Genomic DNA, 8,473 nt, shown 5'->3' with positions numbered 1-8,473 from the left:
TGCATTTGTCCTTTCGAAGGACAAAATGCAATTGCAGCCGAATAGTGCAGAAAACTTGCTGACGCGAGGACTTGGCCAAATCGCACGGTAAAGCCAAGTTGAATTGCAGCCACGACACGCCCACAGCAACACTTAAGCCACCCACAAATGACCTTTGAGTGCCCCGCTGTGTCAGCAGAGTTAGTTAGAGGTAGTCCTTTTTATTTATATTTTTCTCATTCGCTCTTCAGGAGTAGCTGCTATCACGTTGAAACTTAAGTTGATTTGGTTTTTTGTTGAGCATAAAATTCAATCAGCTTCAGCTGCATTCAAAAGTTACGAGCCAGCACCCTGTGTCTGCAGCCCAGCAGACAGCCAGCCAGTTTGTCCTTAGCATGTCCTCTGGCAGCAGCAGCAGCAGCAGCAGGAGCAGCAGGAGTAGTCGTAGCAGCCGGAGCAGCGGCGGCAGTCCTTGTCTCGCTGTCTAGACCGCTGCAGGGGTCGCATGCAGCGTCATGACAACCGCATGCGATTTATGCTATTGCCCTCTCTGTCTGACAGGCGCGAGCCTCTTGCCCCTCCCAGCCCCAGTAGTGCCAGCTCCAGCGCTCCGTGCTGCCACTTTTATGTGCCACAAGCGACGCGTTAATATTATTAAATGCAAATTAAGCTTTATCTCATTTCGTTCATTAGCGGCCAATTTGCGCGCCCTTGTTTATTTGGCGTTGGGGTTAAGCATTAACAAACCGGCACGCCCCCAGCTGAAGCTTAGACTGCGGCAATTATCCATGCAGAGAGAAAGAGACAGAGAGAGAAGGTAGATGAAGAGAGGTAGATGATGCACTGCATCATTTGTGGCTGCATTCCAATGCGTCTGCAGCTCCCAGCCCCAGCCCCAGCTCCAGCTCCAGCCGAACTCCATTGGCAGCCTCAGCTAAAGGCGTGCTCACTTCCTGGCAGCGGGCTAATTTGCAAACCAATTAAATGTCAATTTGAGGCATTGTTCGCCCGTCGCCGACGTCGTCACAATGTCTGCCGTGTCAGCGCGTTCAACTTTTGCCCAGACGCTCAGCCCGAGCCAGACTTGCAATTCACCAGCGAAAGGCGCAAAATGTGTTGTCGCCGCCTCAGCTGCATTGTTGTGTGCCCATGCCCTGGAATTGGCTAGCCGCAGTGGGGGTATATGGGTAACAGTCGTTAACAGTTGACAGCAAAGCCTCTACAAGCTGATTCCACGCATGATAACGCTTCTGATTCATCGATTCATATTGATGATCAACAAATGGTTTGGTTATTTGTAGCATTGTAAAACCTTAGATCTATCGATAAATATTCCAACTGTAAAATTCCTATTGTAAAACCTAATATCAAGCGATATTATCGATTTTCAGCAACTCATCTTTTATTTCTGGATCAATGTTGCGGAAATGCATTTAGTTATTAGATAGATGATATCGATTTTTATCGATATATTGATTATGTCTTATTATATATAACTAACAATTCTAAGGTAAGTTCTAAAATGAATCAAATATTTTTATTAAACATGTTTTAGTAGATATCGATAATTATCGATTTCTCCAAAATTTCTCGTTTAGCTTTCTCATTTTTTTTGTTTTTCATTTTCCAATTTGTTGACTATATTTAATGATAGTAATGCCCACATCTCTAAGGGGTATCTCCTCGTCTGTCAATCTACTCCTCGAATATTTCTATTTGCTGCTGCTGTTGTTGCTGGCAGCTGCAAAGTTTGCCCAGCGCCCAAAGTTTTTACTGGCTGTCTAGACGCGACTTCAGTCAACTCCTTTGTAGACTACGACTTCGACTTTGACTTCAACTTCAACTTCAACTGCGACGTTAGTTGTATTTGGTCGCGTAGTTTGCATAAGTTTTGCTGCCTATACTCCACAGCCTGCAGCCTCGCTCAGGCCACGCCCCCTTAGCCACCTGTGCAGCTGTCGTTGGCTTTGGCTTGTGGCTTGAGCCATAGCCATAGCCGTTGCCGTTGCCGTTGCTTAAGTGCATTTTAATGCCTCAAAGGGCGTGATTCAATTCAATAGACGCTCTGTATTTCTTAATTTGTGGGCGCTCGAGCTCTTTGTGCTGTCACACATGGCGTATGCGTAACAATTGAGAAACAAGTCGGAACAGTGGAATATTTGGTTTCATTTTACAGCAAACATGCAGGCGAAGGCTTGATTAGGTCATTAACTAATAGTCTATATGCTAAAAGCTGTCAGTTCTTAGGATAAACTTGATATAAGATATTTGTTAGGAGTTCTTACAAAGAATGCTTCGGCTGATAGGTCTTGAGCCATAGGTTAACTTAATTATCATTAAAAAACCCAATACAAAAAATCATGTAAAGTATTCATTTGTATATAATTGAACCTAAACTGACTCAGAGAATTAAAGCTTTATATTATTTACCATGATTTTTCACTAAGAAAAAACTTTCGCTTAAGTTAAAAATTAATAAGTCCTTTTTGGATGTTATATAATTTCCAAGAAAAGATTTTATTTTATTTGAAAGAAACCATGGCATTATTACAGTGATGAAAGCTTCATATATAAAAGGAAGCTTTCGAACGAAAGCATATTAATCCTCCCAACAGCTTCTGCTCAAAGCTCTCTATGAGGCAGCTAGCTCTACAAGGATAAAAGCTTTAGTGAAAATGCATCAAACTACTCTAGAGCGTCTGCCTAAGCGCTCATTGATTTGACTTAAGCTCAAAGCTCTCTATAACGTTAAAAGCTGATTAAGATTGCCCAACTCCGATATGAAGTTTACCTTGGGGCCCAAAGGACTAACTGCCCACAGTATTAACCGTTAACTGTTGCATACTTTTAAAAAGCTTTTATCGATGTTCTCCGAGGCTCAATTTGCCTGTGGGCAAATGTCAATTCAGCTTAGGCTTAAATGCTTGACGTCGATTTTGAAAAGCTAAACAATTTCCATCAGTGATTATTTATGTCCATTTGGCAGCGTGTCTCGGTTGGCGCTGCATGCAAATGGAAATGCGGCCGACAAATGCCCAACAGGCACGCCCACAACCGCAGCAGGAAAACGGATGCCCGAAAAAAAAATAGAAAGAAGCAAACAAAAACTAGAAAAATTTGTATGCAAATGGAGGAGAAGCCCAGAGGACCCAAACGAGAGCAGGCAATGCCAGTGCATTGGAATATGGCTGCAGGATACTTTTAGCCACAGACAGCGTCGGTGGGCGGGTGGTGCCGGCGTAGCGGGTGGTTAGAGCGGTTTTGATAGGGCCTAGCTGGGCAATGAGTTTTTGAGCTAAAAGTTGAATTGTGCAACAAACAGACTCGCCTGCCATCTCCCTCTCTCCTACACAGCCGCCTGTCTCCGTCTCGCTCTTGTGCTGCGTGTGTTCGCTTTCGACTGTCTGTGTGGTATGCACTTGTCTAGACGTTGGCTAGACAGTGTAAAACCAAAACCAAAAAACAAAAAACAAAAAAAAAACCAAAAAATTGAGAGAAAAAAGGAGAATAAAGCAAAATAACAGAACAACAAAACGATACGAATTGCATAGCACATTTGGCATGTGTAGCCAGTGTGCACCGTACCGCACATTTTCTTCTCTCTCTGTCCCTCTTGACAGTCGACAAATTTGTGAACAAATTTTCGGTGCCAGCCAAAGGCATTCAATTTCGCTGAACAATAGTTTTCTCTGTGAGGTATTACTGTAGTGGCAAGACACATGTCGGCTTGGTTAGCGAGTGTCTACTGTAAGAAACCAAGCCTTGTCCAGCCAAAGGCTTTCAGTCCATGTTGAGGTATTACTGTTGAGGCAAGTCCCTTCTGAGCACACTTAGCGCGAGTCTACTGTACCACACCTAACTTGACAAGTTAGCCAGTGATTACTGTACCGTTGATCACACATTTTGACATCTTCAGGTAGTGTCTATCGCAGCACGATAAAATACATTTCATTCGTTCAACAATTTTTCGTTTACTTTGCTTTTTACAACTTAACTAGTTACTACTGTAGTGGTACAGTGAATTCCTAACTACGAAGCGCCGAACTTCTTGCGCTGATAAGGCGGAGGCAGCGCACTCAAATAATTCTTCGTCTGCACGCCAATCGTCACCAGCTCCTGCTCGTTGATTCTGCAGACCTGCAGCAAATGCTGAAAGAATGAAAAATAATTGAATTTTATTTAGTTTCATTTAATTAATTAAATCGTAGATTTATGTTGCTTACCTGTCGATTGAGTTTCATCTTCAATTCGTATGTCTTTAGCTTCGTTGACTCCAGCGATTTGCTCAGCCTCTTGGCTTTTGAGAGTGGCGCCGTCAGCTCCTGCTGCTGCTCCTCCTCCTGCTCACAGCTCTGCAGCACATACAGATGCACCTCGTCGTAGACGATAACAATGCTGGGATTGTTGGCATCGAGCAGCAGGCCGCGTACGCTATGCAGCTGCGCATTTGGCACAAAATGCTTCTCGGTCTCGCAGACGAAGCGTCGCTGCAGCAGATCGTATTCGACAAGACGTCCATCGGCATAGGCAACCACCAGGTTCGGCCTGCCCGCGTGCATGGCCAGCGCTGTGGTGCCCGCCTTGTAGCGCGGCAGGTTGAGCAGGTGCTTCGACTTGGCGCCGCGCAGCTGCCAAACGGCAATCAGATGATTGGTGCTGGCTACGATCAGGTATTTGCCACATGGCGACAGCTCCACGAGGCTGATTGGTGACTTGATCTCCTTGCTCAAGTCGATGCTGTAGGCAAAGTTCACCTGTTGCTCCTTCAGAGTGAAGCAGCGCATTTGATATGTGGGCGCGTGCAGCAGCCAGAGCGAGTCGTTGCCGAAAATGATGAACTTGGCCGGTTTCAGTTCGACGGGCAAATCTTCTGTCAGGCGCGTCACGGCCAGCGGCTTCAGCTGCAAACGACTCAGGCGCAGCTCGTCCAGCGTCGAGTAGCAAATCCATTTGCTGTCCGGCGAAATGGCAGACGCCTGTATGAACTTATTGGCGCCCACGACGAGCTGCAGTAGCATTTCGGGTCCTTCCTCCAGCTTCAATTGCTCACATCTGCCCACTGCCATGCGCGCCACTTGATGCTCCGTTGTGTGGTCACTCGGCACGCCCAAGCGCCACAAGTGCAAGCACTGCGGATATCGGAGCAGCATTAGATTTGCACTCGGTGCTAAGCTGACGCATTTGCCAGCCAGATAGGGCGCATATTTGGCGGTGTAGGCGCGCGACTTGGTGCTGGATGAGATGCAGAGCAGGCCATCCTGGCCGCCGGAAATAATGCGATCGCCGACGACTAGCAGCGCCTTGACATAATGTCTGTGCACCTGACGCTGCAGAAACTTTACCCAGCGTTGGCTAACGGACTCTTCGCGTTTGATTTGGGTCTTGCTGAGCACACGTATCAGAGGCGGACTCATGCCGCTGCACACCAGACGATCCTCCTCCTCGTTCAGGGCCAGAGCAAAGACGTGCTTATCGAGCACCTGATTGGACTCCAGTTGTGTTGCATTCTCCGCATTCCAAACGGTGACATAGCCCGCCGAGTCGCCTGCTATTATTGTATCATCCTTCAGCACCTGCAGCGTATAGACAATGACATTCTTGGCTGATAGGGTTATGGTGTGCAACGGGTGTCCATTGGCCACATTCCAGATGCGCACAGCGCCCACTGATCCAGTAACGAGGCGTTTGCCTGGCCTATCGAATTTACAGCAAAGCACGCGTCCCTCTTGTTTCCTGAACAGCAATTTATAGTTGATTTCATCATGCTCAATGCTCATTAGGTTGATGTGTCCCTCCTCGGAGCCGATGGCCAGCTCGGTCTCGGCACTGTTTACATCCAGGCACCATAGCGCATTGCCTGTGGGCGATTGGACATTCCGGGGCTGCAACGTATTCAGATCCCACTCAATTAGCTGTCCCGTCAAGTCCACCGAGAAGAGTCGCTTGCTAGCCCAGGCCATGTTCTCCACCTGCGACTCGGGCGTTAGCTTTATAAATTTCTCCAAATAGGGTGCATAGTTCATGTCCCACAGCTCTATGGAGCCATCGTCACTGCACAGCACATGCAAATTCATTTAATTTATTTATTTCATAATTATAATGTTATACTTTACTCACCGGCTGAGCGCCAGGCATTTAAGCAGCTTGCTATAGGCCAGACAAACAATCGCACGAGGATTTATTGTGTAGAAACGCGCATTGTGCACCTGGGCGGTGCCTTTCGATTTGATGGGCACGTTTGCTTTCATTGTAAAACTTGCATAAAATTGAGTTTTACTTAAAGAAAACAAAATCACACGTGCGTCGAGCTCGTTTGTCACTGGCCTTGCCAGACTGCATAAAACACGATGTAAACAATGCCAGTCACAGCGCTGGCCAAACGATTGTTATAGCTATCGATATGCACAGTGACAGAATGTGATGAAGTTGGTTTAGAGTTGGGTGTGTAAATTGATATTAATAAAATGAAAATGAAATTATAAGTAAGTTAAATAAATGTTCGTAAGCAATTATTTTAATCGATTTTAGTGTGATGTATGAAAAGTATGCAGATTCACATTCACTACCTTTTCACACGATTGTTTGAGTCATCGATATTTTGTGCAGCAAGTCACAGTGTGATTGAGCTAGTTCACAATAGAGCTAAACAACCAAGTATGGGGGTGGATTTTTTTGTTCGGTTTTAGAAAAGTTATCATTGTTTGCTAATTTAATTATTGATGACGGTCTAACAAAACTGAAAAAAGAAGCCCACATGAAGCGTACTTAATTATGCAATAGCAGGAACGAGTTACCATCATTCAGCAACATTTAACTGCAGCAGCCAGCCAGCCAGCAAGATGCATCAATCAATATGGGGCTGGAGTCTTCCATTGCTGTTTCTGTTGATCCTCGGCACGCCGGCCATATCGTCGCGTGTCCTTGAACTGAGCGATCGCTTCATCGATGTGCGCCATGAAGGTCAATGGTTAGTGATGTTCTATGCCCCGTGGTGCGGCTATTGCAAGAAGACGGAGCCGATATTTGCGCTCGTCGCTCAGGCGCTCCATGCGACAAATGTGCGAGTGGGACGATTGGATTGCACCAAATACCCAGCTGCAGCAAGGGAGTTCAAAGTGCGTGGCTATCCCACAATAATGTTCATTAAGGGCAACATGGAGTTCACCTACAATGGGGATCGCAGCAAGGATGAGCTGGTCGACTACGCTCTGAGGATGTCGGGTCCACCTGTCCAGCTGGTCACCCGTACCGACAGCGTGGACATGCTGAAAGGCTCCCATACGATCTTCTTCATGTTTGTGGGCCCCCAGCAAGGCGTTGTCTGGGACACGTACTATGCAGCCGCCGAGGGCTACCAGGAGCACGGATTCTTCTATGCGACGAGCGAGGAGATTGCTGCTCAGCATTTCGATTTCGAGAAGTTGCCCGCTGTAATTGTGTACAAGGAGGAGCAGCATCATTTCTATCCACACGGACATGTGGCGCACGAAATGGATCCAAATGATGTCAATGAAACAATATTCCAATGGGTCAATGTGGAACGTTTCACGCTGTTCCCCAAGGTCACGCGTTTCAATATCCATCAGCTGCTGAAGACGAAAAAGTTCTTGGTCCTCGCTGTGGTGCAGGAGGATAAGCTAAGTCAGATAGCGACGCATGAGCTGGAGTTCCGCGACATGGTTGAGGGTGTCATACGCAAGCATCGACCGCGTTACCATGACAAATTCCAATTTGGATGGGTGAGAGCAGGAAACTTAATTGAATTATTTTTCAGTTCCTAATTGTTTGGCTCTTTCAGATTGGCGATCCCTCCATAGCACATTCCATTATACTGGACCAATTGCCAACGCCTCATTTGATAGCGCTGAATTCCACGACTCAGCATCATTATATACCCGACGACGATCCGCTGCAGATGACGCCACAGGCTCTGCATCTGTTCCTCGAATCAATTAGCAATGAGAGCGCCACGGCCTATGGCGGCGACACGTATTTTGTACGAGTGAATCGGGCACTCTTTGAGCTGAAGCGTTCCCTGCGCGAAATGTGGCGTGGCAATCCAGTGCTGATGACTGTCATCTTTGGCCTGCCACTGGGCTTTCTGTCGCTCATCTTATATTCCATTTTCTGTGGCGATTGCCTGGTCACAGAGGAGGAGCAGGAGGAGGATCACGAAAAGAAGGAGTAAAGGATTACAAGAGGAAGGAGGAAAAGAAGCGAGAGATGTGAATGAAGAACAGCGGAAGAGTTGATAGAGAAGTCTACGCCTCTCTCTGTCGTCTCACATATAAGTAGCAGAAGGATTACTACAATGAGTACACAAACTGGAGGAAGAATATGTTGAGCTGCAGGAGCATCTACTCTCAAAAAATAGTTCATCCCATTGTTAGTGCAATTCTTACAATTTACAATGTACTTGCATTAAGCCAAAATCTAGTCTTATTTTAAACGACATAAACTACATTTTGCTGATAGAACTAATGAATCTTTGATT

The 8,473-nt window shown here is 46.2% G+C and overlaps 3 protein-coding genes across 3 annotated transcripts in view; 2 read left to right on the top strand and 1 right to left on the bottom strand.

Annotated features, from left to right (window-relative positions):
• Positions 1-8,473, top strand: part of LOC108652498 (uncharacterized) — a 128,211-nt gene that overhangs the window by 40,712 nt on the left and 79,026 nt on the right. The window lies entirely within an intron of this gene.
• l(3)72Dn (UTP4 small subunit processome component l(3)72Dn) lies at positions 3,926-6,342 on the bottom strand. The gene is made up of 3 exons (XM_018102311.3): positions 6,097-6,342; positions 4,203-6,030; positions 3,926-4,128 (listed from the first exon to the last, which is right to left on the bottom strand). The coding sequence occupies exons 1-3, from the start codon at positions 6,225-6,227 to the stop codon at positions 4,009-4,011; spliced, it is 2,079 nt and encodes a 692-aa protein (XP_017957800.1). The 5' UTR covers positions 6,228-6,342; the 3' UTR covers positions 3,926-4,008.
• Positions 6,590-8,464, top strand: Tmx3 (Thioredoxin-related transmembrane protein 3). Its single transcript, XM_018102312.3, has 2 exons — positions 6,590-7,718; positions 7,778-8,464. Exons 1-2 carry the CDS (start codon positions 6,819-6,821, stop codon positions 8,165-8,167), a joined length of 1,290 nt encoding a protein of 429 aa, XP_017957801.1. The 5' UTR covers positions 6,590-6,818; the 3' UTR covers positions 8,168-8,464.

This window comes from Drosophila navojoa, chromosome 4 (genome assembly GCF_054131105.1).
Source record: "Drosophila navojoa isolate 15081-1374.11 chromosome 4, UAZ_NAV_1.0, whole genome shotgun sequence".
NCBI lineage: Eukaryota > Metazoa > Arthropoda > Insecta > Diptera > Drosophilidae > Drosophila > Drosophila navojoa.
Note: the sequence above shows the minus strand (reverse complement) of the source record. Positions and strands in the feature narration are given on the sequence as shown.

Coding starts and splice junctions, on each gene's coding strand:
- Tmx3 (XM_018102312.3), top strand. CDS start 6,819: ATGCATCAATCAATATGGGGCTGGAGTCTTCCATTGCTGTTTCTGTTG. Junction 7,719..7,777: donor ACAAATTCCAATTTGGATGG/GTGAGAGCAGGA, acceptor TGGCTCTTTCAG/ATTGGCGATCCCTCCATAGC.